This window comes from Aotus nancymaae, unplaced genomic scaffold (genome assembly GCF_030222135.1).
Source record: "Aotus nancymaae isolate 86718 unplaced genomic scaffold, 86718_ANA_hifiasm-v0.15.2.pri h1tg000033l, whole genome shotgun sequence".
NCBI lineage: Eukaryota > Metazoa > Chordata > Mammalia > Primates > Aotidae > Aotus > Aotus nancymaae.
In genome coordinates this window covers 5,267,525-5,288,250 of record NW_026988447.1, presented here as the reverse complement: position 1 = coordinate 5,288,250, position 20,726 = coordinate 5,267,525, and the positions used below count along the sequence as shown (strand labels likewise).

The window sequence follows — 20,726 nt, the reverse complement described above, 5'->3', positions numbered from 1 at the left end:
AAGTCAAATGCAGCATGTTCTCACTTAAAGTGGTAGCTAAATAATGTGTACACATGGACATAGAGTATGAAAGCAGACTTTGGAGATTATGAAAGATGGAAGGTTGCCGAGTAAGAGATAAGAAGTTACTGCAGGGAGTGCTGGCTCATGCCTGTAATCGCAGCACTTTGGGAGGCTGCGGCAGGCAGATCATGAGGTCATGAGTTTGAGATCAGCCTGGCCAACATGGTGAAACTCCGTCTCTACTGAAAAACACAAAAATTAGCTGGCCGTCGTAGTGGACGCCTGTAATCCCAGCTACTCGGGAGGCTGGGGCAAGAGAATTTTTGGAAGCTGGGAGGTGAAGGTTGCAGTGAGCCGAGATCGTGCCACGGCACTCCAGCCTGGGCGACAGAGCAAGACTCTTGTTTCGGGGCGATAAAAAAAGTTACTTAATGGGTATAATGTAGACTATTTGGATACTGGCTGCACTAAACTAAAAGCCCAGATTTCATCACTATACAATATATTCATGTAACAAAACAGCATTTCTACCTTTTACATGTAAACAAATAATTAAAAAAACACATCTCTGATAACTTCATACTATAATTGTATTAATTAGATATTATTTACATAATATATTAAACATGATATATAACCTATAATATTGCATTTCGAATATTAATATTTTATATTAACACTGCTTATAATGTACATATACTCTCCATACCAAGAGTTTTAAAGAAACTTAAAACACAATTTATTAAAAATTATAATAGATAATAACTTTCTACCTTATCCATGAAAGGATAGCAATTTGTATGGTAAATTAGAGAGACTGCCATGTAAAGAAACAAAAAAAGTAATGGTACCTTCTAGGGTAAACCCTAACTTAGGCTCCCTTGTGTTCTAAGTTATCCGTTAAAGTCATTGCTGCTTCGTATCCCTGAGAAAATAAAATGTTTATGAAGCCCAAATAGGGCCAATAGGTGACATAGAGTCCTTTCCTTTTATGAATTCATGCAAATGACATCATGAAAATTATGACCTAATCCCCATGATTCTAAACCACTAGAAAGAGTTTTAGGGGCAAGATTAAGAGATGGATGGAACAAAAGGTCATATCTTAAGCGAAACAAGCCAAGCAAAGAAAGTTAAATATCACATATTCTCACTCCTAAGTAGGTGCTAAATAATGTGTACACATAAATGTAGAGAATGGAATGACTGACAGGCAATGAAGACTGGAAAGGGTTAGAAGATGGGGGGGATGATAAAAAATTAGTTAATGGACACAACTTACATTATTTGAGTGGTGAGTACCCTAAAAGCCCCAACTTGGCCACTGTGCAATCGGTGCCTGTAACAAAACTACACATGTATCTTCATAAATTTGTAGTCTTTTTTTTTTTTTTTTTTTTGGGACAGAGTCTCGCAGCCTTGAATTTCTGGGGTCAAGTGATTCTCCAACCTCAGTCTCTAGTGGGACTAAACTACATGTATGCCATCATGCCATCATGCCATGCTAGGCTATTTTTTATTTTTTGTAGAGAGAGGGTCTCACTATGTTTTTCAGGCTGATGTTGAACTCCTGGCCTCAAGCAATCCTCCAGCCTCCCAAAACACTGGGATTACAAGTGTGAGCCACTGCACCTGGGCCCTAAATTTAAATATATTCCATTATTGTAACATCAAATTCATACTCTGAGAGAATAATGCATTATTCCCTTAAAATAAGGAAAATATCTTTTATGTATCTATTTATGGTCAAAGTACTGTCTACTGTATTTATTTTCGTTATGGTGCTCCATGTATCATTGTAGGAACAAGATAAGAACAGTGTTAGTCTAAAAATAAACATGACAGTACAACTAGAGAATGCTTAATGTCAGTAGTTCAGGTATCTTCAAGTTTGGAAAATACATGAATTGTAACTTAAAATTTTGTAAAACGATGATTCAACATAGAGGTCAACATTGCTTAATCTCTAATTTTAACATTATATGAAATTGAGCCTATCTAATAAATATGTTTCTACCATGGATGTATTTAAAACATGATTTTTTTGCATTTTACTCAAAAGGGTCATATAGTTAACTTCTAATACTTTAAACAGCACTTTGTGGCATATTATATTTACATTACTGGTTAGAAAAGGAGATTTAAAAATCTGGGAGGAGGATAAATAACTGAATCTAGCATTCCGAGTCTAAATTCTGGGATAAGAATTATGTAGAAATTTTGCAATAGCACAGAGCACATCTGACCAGAATTTCCACTCATTTCAAGTGTCCTGTGGATAATAAGACCATGCGCCAATAGTTAAAGAAACAATGACACAAATTTTAGTAGAACATTATTACTTATTATCTAAGTAATTGAAAAAAGTTATTACCCATATAATGAGCTGCAACTGTGAAATACATCTTACAATTTTTAAAGGGAATATTACTTGGTTTTTGGCATAATAGGTAAAACTCTAAATTAACTAGTGTATCATAATTAAACAAGAAAAAAACATCTATCTACTTAGTAACATAGAAGTCACAGAGTATAATACCACTTACAGAATTGCAAACCTTTATATGAAATTTTTATATTCATAATTCTAAAAAATATTTCAAATAACATAAAATACATAAAAGGCACTTAACTAAATGCTAAGTTCTAAAATAAGAAGGAAGAAATACATGTTCTAAAAATCCAAGCAAATATAATCTCTTTAATAAAGTCAAATTTCGTGTTTATAGTGTCTGGACAAAGCAAAAAAGGAAAGGCCATCGATTGTGTAATTTTTATTGGCAAATAAAACAAAGACTTTCATAAGAAAAAAATGCAATAGTCATATGAGCATTTCAAGACCTGCTCTTTCATAAAGGCTAACCATTCTAGGTAAGTGAAGTTATTCCTTCAAGCTAAATAAATGAATTCATCAAACACATTTTGGTTAATATTACTTGATATTTCTTGAAACATGACATTCAACTATTTTAGGAGACAACATATGTATTTTATTTTTGAGATGGAGTTTTGCTCTTGTCGCCCAGGCTGGAGTGCAATGGCGCGATTTCGGTCACTTAAACCTTCTTCTCCCAGGTTCAAGCCATTCTACTGCCTCAGCCTCCCGAGTAGCTGGAATTACAGGTACCTGTCACCACACCCAGCTAATTTTTTTATTTTTAGTAGAAGTGAAGTTTCATCATGTTGGCAAGGCTGTTCTGGAACTCCTGACCTCAAGTGATCCACCCATCTTAGCTTACTAAAGTGTTGGGATTACAGGTGTGACTTTATACGTATTCTTTTTTTTAACAAAATTTCCACTAGAAAGCATTTAGCTCACTGTTAAGTCTAGAATAAAGAAATCTTGTCGTGGTGATTGAAAGAAAGAACATTATTGAGATGTTAGTGTGTAGGTTGAGACAATATTGGATTATGCAAATAAAAGCCTACTTAAGTGTCTGAACTCCATTCACTTTATATACCATGCAGATTTAATTCATTATTTACTATTAATAAAAAATAAATACATCAGTTTATTCTGTGTTGTTTTCCCCAAGATCGTCAATGTGTGAATATCTTTTAAATAGCACTGCCTTCTGGTGGGCAAAATGAGCTGCAAAACAAATCACCCTGAAATGCAGAAGAATGATCCACTGGGTAAGATAATTTATTGGTGGTAACCTTTTGAAAACTAGAGGATATATGCAAAATAGGGAAAGAAAGATTATGTGCTTGGCATATTATGAATTGAGCCCTTCTTAGAATAAGTAAGAAATATAACCAGTTACTTTTTGAAAACTTTCCTGGTGGCTGATAATGGGATTAATAGATTATTATTAAAGGATGTTTGTCTCCTTGCTTCCTGTGGCAGAAGGATGTGCATCAAGATCATTTCAAATGGTAACAATTTATTTTGATGAGTTTTTTTTTTTTTAAATGGAGAATAAATACTACCTTTATACCCAGAAAAAAGTTACTACTTACATTTAGATCTAGACTACTTTAAAATAATTTAGGGAGGCATTTGATGGCATCATTTAGATTATTTATAGCGAATAGATTTAAAATTGATTTAATTTTCTTTTATAGACTTGGTTATCATTTTATAGAATTGTTAATTTTGAACAATTGCTAATTATTGTTTTATAGAATTGTTTATTAGAACTGAAATCATGCTTTTGAATGTTTGTCAAAGTAGCAATTATTATCTCAAGTATGTAATGGCTTTCAAAATTTGTATTCAATATGTTACTATTTTATTTCAAAAACTTACATTATCACAAAAACATAAATCTCACTCACATAAAGACATGACATATTTTTTAAATAGTAAAGTTCATAAATGGAACAGATGTCAGCTAACAAAATCAGAAAATCAATGTGCTCATAATAATAGAGAATTACATTTTAATTAATTAATTAGTCAACAATTTGCATTCATATTGTTAAGTGAAGTATAAAGTTAAGTATTTTGAAATATTTTAAATTCTCTTATTGGTAATTAGAGTTGCCAGTTAATCATCCACTATCAAATTATGTATATGTGACACTGATATTTTGCTGTAAGGTAACCAATACTTACTCATAAGAATGCATTCTCCCCTCATTTAATATTGATAATTAATTTTTAATAACAGAAATCTGAGGAAATAGAATTGTTTTCATATAGTGCAATTGCTATGACATAAAAATTATAGTATAAACCATTTGTTGTCCTATCGCATTCTTTCACAATACTTAGTTATTTTTTAAGAATCATTATTACAAGTCTGCCATAAATAAACTTGTCTGAGATTTATTCAGCATTACTCTTTGCTAAAAACAAGCAAAAAAATAAATCATCAATCCCTTCACTGATATTTTCAAGGTGTAAGTTTTCTTGTCTTCTAGGTACTTGAGGATCATAATATTGAGCATAATAGATGAAAAAAGTTTTCATAAATCTTATAAACAATAATTAACTTCAATCATAACTTTCTGGACTATAAACTAACAAACATAACATTCATAATAATGCACGTATTGGCCGAGCTTTGTGGTTCATGCCTGTAATCTCAGTACTGTGGGAAACTGAGTAGGGTGGATCACCTGCAGTCAGGAGTTCGAGACCAGCCTGGCCAACATGGCAAAACCCTGTGTCTACTAGATATACATAAATTAGCTGAGCATGGTGGCATGCATATGTAATCCCAGTTACTTGGGAGACTGAGGCAGGAGAATCACTTGAACCCTGGAAGCAAAGGTTGCAGTGAGCCAAGATCTCACCACTGCACTCCAGCCTGGGCAACAGGTGAGACTCTGTCTCAAAAAAATAAATAATAAATAAATACATTACAAAGAAAATTAATTAATAATGCATGTATTGCCGTTCACTAAAAATACAATGACTACATTTCATGAGATTGTGATAAACTCCATTTCAGGTATTATTTATGCTACTGGCTATATTATATTTTGTAAATATAAAGACATGCAATAATTATACAGAGTCCCATATAGGGCTAAAATACATGAATTACAATATTTCGGTTTTACATGACATTTTAATCAGTCAATATAATGTAGCAAATGACTTTCAGTACTAAAAATCTGAAGGTCCATTTCTATCTAATCATCATTACTGGCTGGCTACCTGAGCTTGAAGTAGAGAGCCAACCTCAGAAACTGTGAGATTATTCTACTGGAAAGAGCTCTGAATATTCAGGTATTCCAGATTTGGAATTCAATATTTTGATCCTCACAGCAATGTCCCTCTGACTTGATTAATATAAATATATGTCCCTGGATACATTAGGTGATTTTCAGTGATCTGAGGTACCAATATACAATAAAGAAAATAAAGGAGAATCTGAACACATAGTTGCATAAAAATAAACTGAGGTGTGGCTGGCAATACAGTCAAATAGGAATAGCTCTGGTCTGTAGCTCCAGGAGGATCAACACAGAAGGCCAGTGATTTCTGCATTTCCAACTGAGGTACATGGCTTATCTCATTTGGGACTGATTAGACAATGGGTGCAACCCACAGAGGGTGAGCAGAAGCAGGGTGGGGTGTTGCTTCAACTGAGCAGTGCAAGGTGTTGGGGAGCTCCCTCCCCTAGCCAAGGGAAGACATGAGGAACTGTACTGTTAGGGACAGTGCATTCCAGCACAGATACTATGCTTTTTCCAAGGTCTTTGCAACCTACAGACCAGGAGATTCTCTCAGGTACCTACATCACCAGAGCTCTGGGTTTCAAGCACAAAACTAGGCAGTTGTTTGGGCAGACAGTGAGTTAGCTGCAGGAGTTGACTTTTCATACCCCAGTGGCACCTGGAATGCCACTGAGATGGCAGTGAGAACCATTCACTACCCTGGAAAGGGGGCTGAAGTCAGGGAGCCAAGTGGTCTAGTTCAGAAGATCCCACCCCCATGGAGCCCAGCAAGCTAAGATCCACTGGCTTAAAATTCTTATTGCTAGCAGAGCAGTCTAAAGTTGACCTGGGATGCTAGAGCTTGGTTGGGGGAGGAGCATCTGACATTACTAAGGCTCGAGTAGGCATTTTTTTCCTTACAGTATAAATAAAGCCCAGGAAGTTTGGACTGGGTGGAGCCCACTACAGCACCATAAAGCCACTGTAGCCAGACTGCCTCTCTAGATTCCTCTTCTCTGGGCATGGCATCTCTGAAAGAAAGGCAGCAGCCCCAGTCAGGGGATTACGTTCCAGCAGATCTCCAAACACAGCACTCAACCTCTGCTAAGGGACAGACGGCCTCCTAAAATGGATCCCTGACTTCCATGTCTCCTGAACTGGGAGACACCTCCCAGCAGGGGTCCATAGACACCTCATACAGAAGAGCTCCAGCTGGCATCTGATGGGAGCCCCTTCTGGAATGAAGCTTCCATAGGAAGGAACAGGCAGCAGTCTTTGCTCTTCTGTGGTTTCTGCTGGTGATACCCAGGCAAAGGGTCTGGAATGGACCTATGGCAAACTCCAGCAGAGCTGCAGCAGAGGGGCCTGACTATTAGAAGAAAAATTAACAAACAGAAAGGAATAGCATCAACATCAACAAAAAGAACATCCACACGGAAACCTCATTAAAAGGTCACCACATCAAAGACAAAGGTAGATAAATCCATAAAGATGAGGAAAAACCAGCGCAAAAAAGACTGAAAATTACAAAAACCAGAGCATTTCTTCTCCTCTAAAGGATCACAACTCCTCAATAGCAAAGGAACAAAACTGGAAAGAGAATGAATTTGATGAATTGACAGAAGCAGACTTCAGAAGGTGGGTAATAACAGACTCCTCTGAGCTAAAGGAGCATAAGGAGCAGGTTCTAACTCAATGCAAGGAAGCTAAGGACCTTGAAAAAAGGTTAGATTAACTGCTAACTGGAATAACCAGTTTAGAGAAGAACATAAATGACCTAATGGAGCTGAAAAACACAGCACAAGAACTTTGTTATTCATTCACAAGTATCAATAGCTGAATCGATCAAGGAGAAGAAAGGAAATCAGAGATTAAAGATCAACTTAATGAAGAAAAGAGTGAAAACAAAATTAGAAAGAAAATGAAAGCAAATGAACAAAGCCTCCAAGGAAAATGGGACTATGTGAAAAGACCAAACCTTGGTTTGATTGATATACCTGAAAGTGATGGGAAGAATGGAACCAAGTTGGAAAACACTCTTCAGAATGTTATCCAGGAGAACCCCTCAACTTAGCAAGACAGGCCAACATTCAAATTCAGGAAATACAGAGAACACCACAAAGATACTCCTCAGGAAGAACAACTCCAAGACATCCAAGACACATAATCATTAGATTCACCAAGGTTGAAGATTCACCAAAGTTGAAATGAAGGAAAAAATGTTAAGGGCAACCAGAGAGAAAGGCTGGGTTACCCACAAAGGTAAACCCATCAGACTAATCACAGATCTCTCTGCAGAAATCCCACAAGCCAGAAAAGAGTGGAGGCCAGTATTCAACAATCATAAAGAAAAATATTTTCTTTATGAACCCAGAATTTCATATGCAGCCAAACTAAGCTTCATAACTGAAGGAGAAATAAAAGCTTTTACAGAGAAGAAAATGCTGAGAGATTTTTGTCACCAACAGACCTACCTTACAAAAACTCCTGAAGGAAGCACTAAATCTGGAAAGGAACAACCAGTGCCAGCCACTGCAAAATCATACCAAATTGTAACAACCATCAACACTATGAAGAAACTGCATCAACTAACAGACAAAATAATCAGCTAGCATCATAACGACAGGATCACATTCACAAATAACAATATTAACCATAAATGTACATGGGCTAAATGCCCCAATTTAAAGAGACAGACTGGCAAATTGGATAAAGAGTCAAGACCCATCAGTGTGCTGTATTCAAGACACTCATCTGATGTGCAAAGACACATAGGCTCAAAATAAAGGGATGGAGGAAGACTTACCAAGCATATGGAAAGCAAAAGAAGCAGAGGCTGCAATCCTAGACTCTGATAAAACAGACTTTAAACCAACAAAGATCAAAAAAGACAAAGATAGGCATTACCTAATGGTAAAGGGATCAATGCAACACGAAGAGCTATCTTAAATATATACACACGCAATACAGGAGCACCTGGATTCATAAAGCAAGTTCTTAGACAGAGACAGAAAATTAACAAGGATATTCAGGACTTCAGCTCAGCAGTGGACCAAGCAGACCTAATAGACATCTACAAACACTCCACCCCAAATCAATAGAATATACACTTTTTCTGGCACTGTATTGCACTTATTCTAAAACTGACCACATAATTGGAAGTTATGTGGTCATAACTTCTTCAGCACAAACACTCTTCAGCAAATGCAAACAAACAGAAATAATAACAAACAGTCTCTCAGACCACAGTACAATCAAATTAGAACTCAGGATTAAGAAACTCACTCAAAGCCACACAACAACATGGAAACTAAACAACCTGCTCCCGAATGACCATGGGGTAAATAAAAAAATTAAGGCAGAAATAAATAAGATCTTTGAAACCAATGAGAACAAAGACACAATGTACTGGATTCTCTGGGACGCAGCTAAAACAGTGTTTAGAGGAAAATTTATAGCACTACATGTCCACAGAATAAAGTGGGAAGATCTAAAATTAACACTCTAACATCACAATTAAAAAAATTAGAGAAGCAAGAGCAAACGAATTCAAAAGCTAGCAGAAGATAAGACATAACTAAGCACAGAGCAGAACTGAAGGAGATAGAGACACAAAAATCCCTTTGAAAAATCAATGAATCCAGGAGCTGGATGTTTCAAAGATTAACAAAATAGATAGATTGCTAACCAGACTAATAAAGAAGAAGGGAGAAGAATAAAGTAGACAAAATAAAAAATTATATAAGGGATATCACCACTGATGTCAAAGAAATAAAAATTACCATTAAAGAATACTACAAACACCTCTACACAAATAAATTAGAAAGTCTCAAAGAAATAGATAAATTCCTGGACACATACACCTTCCCAAGACTAAACCAAGACGAAGCTGAATTCCTGAATAGACCAATGATAAGTTCTGAAATTGAGGCAGTAATTAATGGCCTACCTATCAAAAAAAAAAACTTAGGACCAGAGAGTTTCACAGCAGAATTCTACCAGAGGTACAAGAAGATCTGGTATAATTCCTTCTGAAACTATTCCAAGCAATAGAAAAAGAGGGACTTTGCCCTCATTTTATAAGGCCAGCCTCATTCTGATATCAAAACCTGGCAGAGACAAAACAAAAAAAAATTTCAGACCAATATCCCTGATGAACATCAATGTGAAAATCCTAAATGAAATGTGGCAAACCGAATCCAGCAGCACATCAGAAAGTTTATCTACCATGATCAAGTTGGCTTCATCCCTGGGATGCAAGGGTGTTTTGACATATGCAAATCCATCACATAAACAGAGCCAATGACAAAAACCACATGATTATCTCAACAGATGCAAAAAAGGCCTTCAAGAAAATTCAACACCCCTTTATACTAAAAACTCTCAATAAACTAGATATTGAGGGAATGTTTCTCAAATCATAAGAGCGATTTATGACAAACCCACAGTCAATATCATACTGAATGGGTAAAAACTGGAAGCATTCCCTTTGAAAACCAGCACAAGACAAGGATGTCCTTTCTCACTACTCCTATTCAACATATTATTGGAAGTTCTGGCCAGGGAAATCAGGCAAGAAAAAGAAATAAAGCATATTCAATTAGGAAAAGAGGAAGTCAAATTGTCTCTATTTGCAGATGGCATGATTGTATACTTAGAAGACCCCATCTTCTCAGCCCAAAATCTCCTGAAGTTGATAATCAACTTCAGCAGTCTCAGGATACAAAATCAATGTGCAAAAATCACATGCATTCCTACACACCAATAACAGACAAACAGAGAGCAAAATCATGAGTGAACTCCCATTCACAATTACTACAAAGAGAATAAAATACCGAGTAATACCCCTTTCAAGGGATGTGAAGAACCTCTTCAAGGAGAACTACAAAGCCCTGCTCAAATACAAACACATGAAGAAACATTCCATGCTCATGGATAGGAAGAATCAATATTATGAAAATGGTCATATTGCCCAAAGTAATTTATAGATTCAATGTTATCCCCATCAAGCTACCAATGACTTTTTTACAGAATTAGAAAAAAAACTACTTTAGGTTTCATATGGAACCTAAAAAGAGCCCATATAGCCAATACTATCCTAAGTAAAAAGAACACAGCTGGAGGCATCATGCTACCTGACTTCAAACTGTAGTCCAAGGCTACAGTAAAAAAAAACAGAATGGTACTGGTACCAAAACAGTTACATAGACTGATAGAATGAACAGAGGTCTCAGAAATAATGCCACAAATCTACAACCATCTGATCTTTGACAAACCTGAAAAAAACAAGCAGTGGAGCAAGGATTCCCTATTGAATAAATGATGTTGGTTAAACTGGCTAGCCACATGCAGAAAACTGAAACTGGATCCTTTCCTTACACCTTAAACAAAAATTAACTCAAGATGGATTAAATACTTAAACATAAGATCTAAAACCATAAAAACTCTAGAAGAAAACCTAGGCAATACCATTCAGGACATAGGCATGGGCAAAGACGTCATAACTCAAACACCGAAAGAAATGGCAACAAAAGTCAAAATTGACAAATGGGATCTAATTAAACTAAAGAGCTTTTGCAAAGCAAAAGAAACTATCATCAGAGTGAACAGACAACCTACAGAATGGGAGAAAATTTTTGCCATCTATCCATCTGACAAAGTGCTACTAACCAGAATCTACAAGGATCTTAAACAAATTTACAAGAAAAAAACAAAAACAACCCCATCAAAATGTGGGCAAAGGATATGAACAGACACCTTTCAAAAGAAGACCTGCAGCCAACAAACATATGAAAAAAAGCTCATTGTCACCAGTCATTAGAGAAATGCAAATCAAGACTACAATTAAGTACCATCTTATGCCAGTCAGAATGGCAATCATTAAAAAGTCAGGAAACAACAGATGCTGGAGAGGATGTGGACAAATAGGAACGCTTTTACACTGTTGGTGGGAGTGTAAATTAGTTCAACCATTGTGGAAGTCAATGTGGTGAATCCTCAAGGATCTAGAACTAGACATACCATTTGACCCAGTAATCCAATTACTGGGTATATACACAAAGGATTATAAATCATTCTATTATAAAGACACTTGCACACATATGTTTACTGCAGCACTGTTCACAATAGCAAAGACTTGGAACCAACCCAAATGCCCATCAATGATAGACTGTATAAAGAAAATGTGGCACATATACACCATGGAATACTATGAAGCCATAAAAAGGATGAGTGCACACCCTTTTAAGTGATATGAATAAAGCTGGAAACCATCATTCTCAGCAAATTAACACAGGAATAGAAAACCAAATACTGCATGTTCTTACTCGTAAGTGAGAGTTGAACAATAAGAACACCAGGAGGGGAAGAACACAAGCCAGGACCTGTTGGGAGGTGGGGCCTAGGGGAGGGATAGCATTAGGAGAAATACCTAATTATAGATGATGGGTTGATGGATGCAGCAAACAACCATGGCACGTGTATACCTAGGTAACAAACCAGCACGTTCTGCACATGTATTCCAGAACTTAAAGTATAAATAAATAAATAAATAAATAAATAAATAAATAAATAAATAAAGTTTAAAAGAAAACTAGAAACAATCTGAAAGTACAACATATGTACATATAAGAGTGTGTGTATGTGTAGCCTTCAGGCATCATAGTTCATTTATTGACTCAAATACACACTTTTAATTTGATTAGATATGATCTTAACATAATGTTTTCCTATGGTTTCATATACATAGAAACATATGCTTTACAGGAAGAACAATTTTGTGGCTTACCCTTTTCATGTACACCAATATATATGATATAATACTTGTCACATTAATCTTATAGAGAATTAGAGAGTTTTGAAAGATAAATGTCTATAATAACAGCATTTTTTAATGTCCTTATAAAATTATAAGCCTTGAAATGTCATATATGTAAAGGACTTTTAATATCATGGGTTTGCCATAAAATAATTATATCAAGGGACATTAAGTCACTTCTCAAAGATAAGTATTTAGTAAGCAACCTGGCACAAGTCCTAGATACCTCCTTGGAACACTACTGTGATATGTTTATCATCACTGATTTTTTTCTTGAAGTTATGAAGCACTGAACAGTATGTATATAAATTTGCAACAGTGTCAATATTCATGAATCACTGAACAGTATGTATATAAATTTGCAATAGTGTCAATATTTGTAACCACACGATTAAAGGAAAATAACATAATAAAATTCTTATCAATAAAATTTGTAACAAAAGGCACCATTAATAACAACATGCTAAATTTACCTAATGTACAATTGTTAATTTGTTAAATAAAATATGACCCATTTTAGGAAAGAACAAAAATGGCAATATTGATCTAAATTCTTCCTTTTTTTTTTTTTTTTTTTTTTTAAGAGACAGAGTCTCTCTCTGTTGCCCCGGCTGGAGTGCAGTGACCCAATCTCTGCTCACTGCAACCTCCTCCTGGCTTCAAGCGATTCTCCTTCCTCAGCTTCCTGATTACAGGCATGCACCACCATGCCTGGCTAATTTTTTTTTGATAGCGATTGGGTTTCACCATGTTGGCCAGACTGCTCTTAAACTCCTGACCTCAAGTGATCTGCGTGCCTTGGCCTCCTAAAGTGCTGGGATTACAGGCATGAGCCACCATACCCGGCCTGAAATGTGTACTTTGAATATGATTTCTCAAAATGCTGGCATGTATCAATGCTAAGTCTTATTTAATAATATGTATTTGAAAATTAAAATGAGAGGATACATGTAGAAAACTCAATACAATGTCTAAAATCTAATAGATATTTATCAAAATGTAAGTATTAAAATATATGGAAGTAGTCATTAGGATAACTTTGCAGCTCAGTGTCTCTGAATAGTAGAATCTTAAGGTAATCAAAATATAACTGGAAATGAAAAAGAGACGTACTTTATTTTTATCACCTCTGAATGCATAAAGGCAAGAGTGTCCACTTGAAAAGACAGGAAGAGAAAACAGTGTGATAAAAGCAACTGAACCTTTTCAGTGGATGGACAGTCTGACATCCTTTTATTTACAGAACAAGGGTCAGGCTGATACTGAGGAGCATTCAAGAGTGTGATCGTACAGGCACTTTCCACAAAGGATACTATCATCATGGTTGTCATAAACCTTTTAAATGATTTAGAAAATTAAAAACTTTATTAAGTTGACAGAATCTGTAAGTTTTTTGTAGAACCAATAATTACTTAGATTTCAAAATCTGTGACCATTTTCTCTGAGAACTCTGAGAGATGCTCTCAAATATAACTGAATAAAGAAATCATAAATTTAAATACTTCTCTAAGAAATATTAGGGGTGAACTAATTTATCACACTTCTTATTTTAGACATGTTCTTCAAAGGAAAGAACATACCTAAAATTGTCTAATAATAGTTATAACATTCTCAATGCATTTTAAGCCCTTAATGTACAATATTTTAACATGTTTTATCTGTTGTATTACTTAAGAATACTTTACTAAATATGGCTGCCTAATAGTTGACCTTTTCTTTCAAGCCTGTAGGACTACCTCATTTTTCTGTTATAATCTTCAATGCAATTTTATGCAAAGTTATCTGTAACAAATGTTTTATGTGTTAATAAAAGTTCAGGGCCCTGATATCATTACATTGGTGTTGCTGTCATTAGCAGAAATAGGCACAGAATGAAGAAAATAAGACTACGACTTCCTGGAGACATACTACTGACAATGTAATAAATGTGTTTGGATAAATGAGGTTAACCATTAGGAACTTCAGAGAATTACTAGCTGATAATTGAGCTCAAATGAGGATATAGCTCACATTTCAAAAATTAGTAATCAATGAATACAAAATATTTGATTTTCAGAATTTTTGTCATCTACCAATGGGTAAGCTATAGTTTTCATGGTTCAAAATGAGTTTTTATCTTTTCATGTTAACATTTGAAAACATTTTTAAGAAGTCATTCCTAATTTCTTGTAAAATAACATTTCAAGACCATTCCCATAAATAGTCAAGGAAAATGTAGTGCTCTTCTAAGGAGAAATAAGCAATGAGTCATGATGTAAACATGTATATCTGATATACTGAGAAGTTAGAAGTCTAAACGCCACAATGCGTGTGAAAGGTCTGAACCATGTGCTAGCTAATAATAGTGAATGGAGTGACAAGCATCATCTTGAAATTTTTATTGCATTATAAAAGAAAACATGTGCCTAGATAGTAATTGGAAAAACATAATTTCTACTACTTCGATGATATGATTTTTTATACCCCAAGGCAATAAAGCATCAAGAAGAAAGCTACGCTACATTTATTTCTACTATAACAGAATACAAATATGATTTAAGATACACCTAAAACACTGGAACCCTTCATGAGAAGGAAGATGCATACTCAGTGAGCTTAAAATGCATATATCATTTAAATGCACATCACACAGCAAACCTTGAAGGAAAAATTCCCCTTCGAACACAAAAGTATAAAACTTGGAGTTAATATGAGTGCTTTGAGGATAAATAAGTATAATAATTTCACATATAAAATAACAAACAATACTTCATTTTGCTGAAAATGCACAAAAATAGTCTGGGAATTCCTGGAAGAAATGTCTTACATAACTCATTTGAACAAAATAAATATAGCCAAATTTTTAAAAAATGCAAATGCATGTGTTTTTTACTCTTCAGCAATATAGACACACAGATGAACCAACAAGGAAAAAAAATATTGTAAAATCAGTCAGTTGTGGGAAAATATGCAGAGAGGATTTTATTTGGACTTGTTATAAATAAGCAAGGTTGTAGAGAGCCTCCAAAATGTTACTGCCGTTTCACTATTTCAGAAGACTATGTAAGCTTAATAACTACTTCATATTTATTTTTTAATTTTTGCAGAACATTGAAAAAGGTAAAAACGGTACATATCTTTCTATTCAAAAAGGAGGGAAAGAAACTGAACAACTGTGCTTTACTCCATAGACAGGCTTGGGGCTGGGATGCGTTTGGGAAGCCCAAAATGTAGATGAAGAAGAGCCAGTGCCTGAATGGAGAGGCCAGAGGAATCAACCTAAGAAAAGTCTGTGGTGTGCCATCATTATGATCAGCAGAAGCACAAGTTAATGGAAGCCTTTTATTGAAAGATGACAATCTATGTAATTTATCATCTCAATGAGTAAACTTCAAAATTTTAGAATGTGTGAAAAATTAACTAGATGGCAGTGACTACATAGTTGGGTCTTCGTGAAACACATTTTAATGAAATCCATTTGCCAATACATAGAAGTGACAGAGGCCGGGCGCGGTGGCTCAGACCAGGCGCAGTGGCTCACGCCTGTAATCCCAGCACTTTGGGAGGCCGAGGCGGGTGGATCACGAGGTCAAGAGATCGAGACCATCCTGGCCAACATGGTGAAACCTCGTCTCTACTAAAAATACAAAAAATTAGCTGGGCATGGTGGCGCGTGCCTGTAATCCCAGCTACTCAGGAGGCTGAGGCAGGAGAATTGCCTGAACCCAGGAGGCGGAGGTTGCGGTGAGCCGAGATCGCGCCATTGCACTCCAGCCTGGGTAACAAGAACGAAACTCCGTCTCAAAAAAAAAAAAAAAAGAAGTGACAGAACACCAACCTGTGGGGACAAAGGTTGGTGAGGGAATTCAACCACCATACTATAGGGAATAAACAAAAAAAAATGTTGGATTTTTTAAGAGCACTATATAAAGATGAAAAACATCCACACAGACTATTCGTTGGCCCTGGAGAATCCTCAAAGGGCTCAAAATGGCTTTAAAATCACACTGAATATTTTAAATGATCACTAATCTCTCATTTTTAACTTTTCATTCAAAAAAATGGCATCACATCTCTTTTTTCTTTCTTTTATGAATGTATATAACTGTTATCTTAAAGCAATAATTTCTTACCTTTGATTCTTGAACTTTCTTGACTTTTTTCCTGCTGGAAATAAAACAGAAAATAGGTCAAAATATGTAAGTAAATACGTGATCAACATTTTGATATAGTTTCACTATAGAAGGATTATTAAAGTGTTTTTTGTACATATTCCCAGGAACATGATTCTCACCTTTAAAGAAATGCATATAATTTTTTTGAGAGAGCATTTTGCTCTGTTGCCCAGGCTGGAGTACAATGGCATAAACACGGTTCACTGTAGCCTCGACCTCCCAGGCTCAAGTGATCTACCACTTCAGCCTCCCAAGTAGCTAGGACTACAGGCCCATATCATTATGCCAGGCTATTTTTATTATTATTATTATTATTATTGTAGGGACGAGGCTTCCTTACTTAGCCCAACGTGGTCTTGAACTCCTGGACTCAAGCAATCCTCCTGCCTCAGCTTCCCAAAGTGCTAAGATTAGAAGGGATGAGCCCTCACACTCCACCTTATGTAAAATATTTTATTGGAGTAGTAATAACTCTTGGTGGGCATAGATTTCTCTAAGAAATCACTAAATTAGATGAATATGGATTTATAAATAAATTATTAATGAATAATAAATAATCATGCCTCTCAAATGCCTTAGGCCATTCCATTTAATTCTAACAGATATTAAATAACGCCTTCAGAATTTCCTTAAAACGGCTCTACATTAATCATAAATTGGTGAAGGAATAAGTTTAGGCACAAACATAGTGACAAATTTTACTAAGAGGATACAAAAGACTTTTCAACGGTCTTTTCTTTCATTTAACTTATAATTGGACCCCGTCTCACTTCTTTAAGGCTAAAGTTGACAACAATTCTATTATTTATTCAAAAGGCTGCTCCAGTCAGACTTGTCTCTCAATTTGACATTCTCCTTATTAGTTACCAGGCAACCCCAAAAGAATTCGCTTGCTTTCAAGTTTTAAAGTGGATATTGTGCACTAACTTCTCAATTAATATGCAAGCACGGTTTACTCTGTCTAAAGTTTCAGTGTCTCACACTGAAAATAACTTTGAAATATGTTTCTAAGAGAAAATGACAGTGACATATAAACTCAACTGCAGAATTGCATGAATGCCAATAAATTTTGGTAAAAGAGTAAGAAAATAGAAAGAACTCATTTTGCTGCAAACATTAATCCCAGATTTAGATCTTGAGAATAAAATGGATAATGACAAATGTATATTTATTGAATCAGCTAATCTAGTGATACAATTCTGTTAGACTTTAAAACTTGGTGTTCTAGTTATCTCATCCTAACTCACCCAACCTCTGTGTTTGAATTCTGTTCTGCGATTTACTAATTGTTTAATTTAGAGTATCTGTTGGTCACTTAAACTAAAATTTAAATGTAAGTTACGTGTATTAAAAATACAATAGTTTTTCATAGTTATATAATAGCAGGCCTAAGTTTTCCAAAGGAGCATTTGTTAGTGAGAATCTCTCTTTCCTTCCCTCTCCTCTATTAACATTCATTCATTCATTCAGTCATTTAGTCATTCATTCTTTCACCAAATATGTATGGATCATATCCTATGTGCCAGACACAATTCCCAGTGATGAGACTATAGGGGATGAACAAAATAGAAAAAAAAAATGTGTGTCCTCATGGAGGATACTGCATAAACTTTATTCTGAAAAGATATGCTACAGAAGGTGACAGTGTTGGAGTGGAGTGACTGCAATTATACGTATAGCCACAGTGGTAAATTGATTTTTGAATAAAATTCTGAATGAGATAAGTATGATCCAAGCATATATGTGTGAAAAACATGTTCTAGCAGAGAAAAAGTTTTCAAATGTACTGAGTTACATACAAGAGTTCTTAGCATTGTCAAAAATATTAAAGAGACCACTGCATGTGGACTGGATTGAGGGAAGGGAATTTAGTAGGAAATACAATCCCAGCGGTAATAGGGGCCAGACAGACTGGCACTTGGGGCATTTGGTAGGACTTTGGTTTTTACTCTGAGATAGCTGAGAAAAAACATACATATGTTCTCAGGGAGTAATTATCCAGGGGTAGTTATCTGGATTACATTTAAATAGAATCACTTTGGCTATCTATTGAGAATAGGTAAAGGGCAAGGACAAAGGCAGGAAGGCCAGTAAAGAAGTTATTGGAGTGATTCAGGTGATCAGTGACAAAAACATACAACAACGTGGTGGCAGCGTATCTGGAGTAACTACTTAGAGCAAGGCTTGCTGATAGATTAAAGTTTTGCTGTGAGAAACAGAGCCGACAGGGATGACTCCAAATGTCTGAGCTACTAGAAGGATGGAAATACCTGTAAGATGAAGAACATGGACCAAGAAGAAACACTTATTCCTTCTTCACCTGTCTTGCAGCACTGCCACACACTCAGATTTTCTTCCAGTTCCCTGGCTACCCCTATTGAGTCTCCTTTACTGCTTCCCCATTTCCTAAGCACTAGTTCCCTAGGCGTTGAGGTCTTATCCTTCTTCCATACAGCTCATTCTTTTAGCAATTTCATCCCATCTCCTAGCCTTGTTTCATTCTATTGCTAAGGATTTATATATCTAAACCAAACCTCATCATTGAACTTCAGACTCACATATTCAACTGTCTTTCAATATCCCTACTGGATTTCTAATAACATAGCCTATCTGTAATGTTTCAAACTGAATTTCTGGTCTTCCCTTACTTCCTTGACCATCTTTTTCATCTTAGTTACAGGTAACTCCATTCTTCTAGCTGTGCACATCCTTAGTGTCATGTTGTGTTACTCTGTCTCTTAAGAAATAACCTCAAATTTTCATTATTATGATTTTTTAAAATGTTGACTTTGAAATATTTTGACTATATGTGCAAGTATTCAAAATAGGTAAATAAAACTAATAGGACACATTTCAACAAGGTGCATAAAGTTTTAAGCCACCGGCATATGTGTAAATTATCACTTTATAAATTAGAACATAGAGTAAAGCTCACTAATCTAGAACTGAGTATTGAAAAATGTGTAAGAAAAATATAAAGTTGAATTAGCCAACAAAAGAGGATGGAAGCATAAAAAATTACAGGAGAAAAATCAAGAGATCAAAGAATTATGGAATCCCAAGGAACAAATTATTTGGAAGAAAATTTTCAATCGTATAGAATTATTCTGGGAAGTCAAGTACAATTATGTCTAAGAAAATGTCCATTCATTATATTAACATAGATAGAATAACTGACTTCAGATAAAATGTTTTTTGGTGCTCATATGAATCAAAAGTCCAATTCAAGTTATTTAAGGAAGACAGGAGGGTGATTGAGAGATGTATTAAGTGGTAAAAATTACATGATGGAAACATGACTAGGAATGAAAAGCCTGTTATGGTGTATATCTGGAAACAAAACTCCACAGAGGTTTTGTGTTTGTTGCTTTTTGGCTTTTTGTTTTATTTTGTTTAGTTTTATAATATTATATTATTATTTATATCACTGAGATTTGAGAATATATAAATGATGAAAGATACATAGTAGAAATTGGAGAGGATTAGGATAAAAGGAATAGATAGCATGACTGATTTTATAAGGTTATTGAAAGGGTGGGTGTGATAGAATATAAATGGGGGCGAAATTTAGATAGAAGATCAGTCTCTGTAATATAACGGGTGGGAACAGGAAGGCTTAGTCATAGATGCAGGAGGTATCTAAGTTTGATATGACAAATTAAACATGTTCAATCTCTGATAATTTATTTTCTTTATGTAATAGAAGGAAAGGTGGTTGGCTAATTGTGGAAGCTGAGTGTTTTGTTCAGAAATTTGAGAAGACAGAGAAGATTTTAAGGGCATCGCTTTTTGCAAGAGTAGGTGAGAAGACTCACACATACAGCTTGGCATGGTTGAGCCAATCCTAGTTGAGTTTTGTCATCATCAATTTGTAAAAATCTTAGGCTTAGTTTACCTATAACTGAATGGGCTTTTTATTGATATTATATTTCATTGTATTTGCTTTCTAAAATCAAGTTCTCTATTTCTGCAGCTTTATATAATTATAAATTACCAATTCAAACCTGCCTAAATATTCTATAAACAACAAGTATTTAAAAGGCAAGAATTTGGAGAAGATAAATTAGTAATTAATTTAGTAGACTGGGAAGAATGACAATAGATTTACAAAGTGAGAAAACTTAAGGGTAAACTGCATT

The 20,726-nt window shown here is 35.2% G+C and overlaps 1 protein-coding gene across 5 annotated transcripts in view; it reads right to left on the bottom strand.

The window, feature by feature from the left end:
* Positions 1-20,726, bottom strand: part of FSTL5 (follistatin like 5) — an 832,703-nt gene that overhangs the window by 678,708 nt on the left and 133,269 nt on the right. For 3 of the 5 annotated variants that reach the window (XM_021666691.2, XM_064383773.1, XM_064383774.1), the window contains exon 3: positions 16,546-16,579. In XM_021666691.2, coding sequence (XP_021522366.2) covers positions 16,546-16,579 — 34 coding nt within the window. The remainder of the gene's footprint in view (positions 1-16,545; positions 16,580-20,726) is intronic. The other 2 variants (XM_064383772.1, XM_064383775.1) reach the window with 1 other exon arrangement.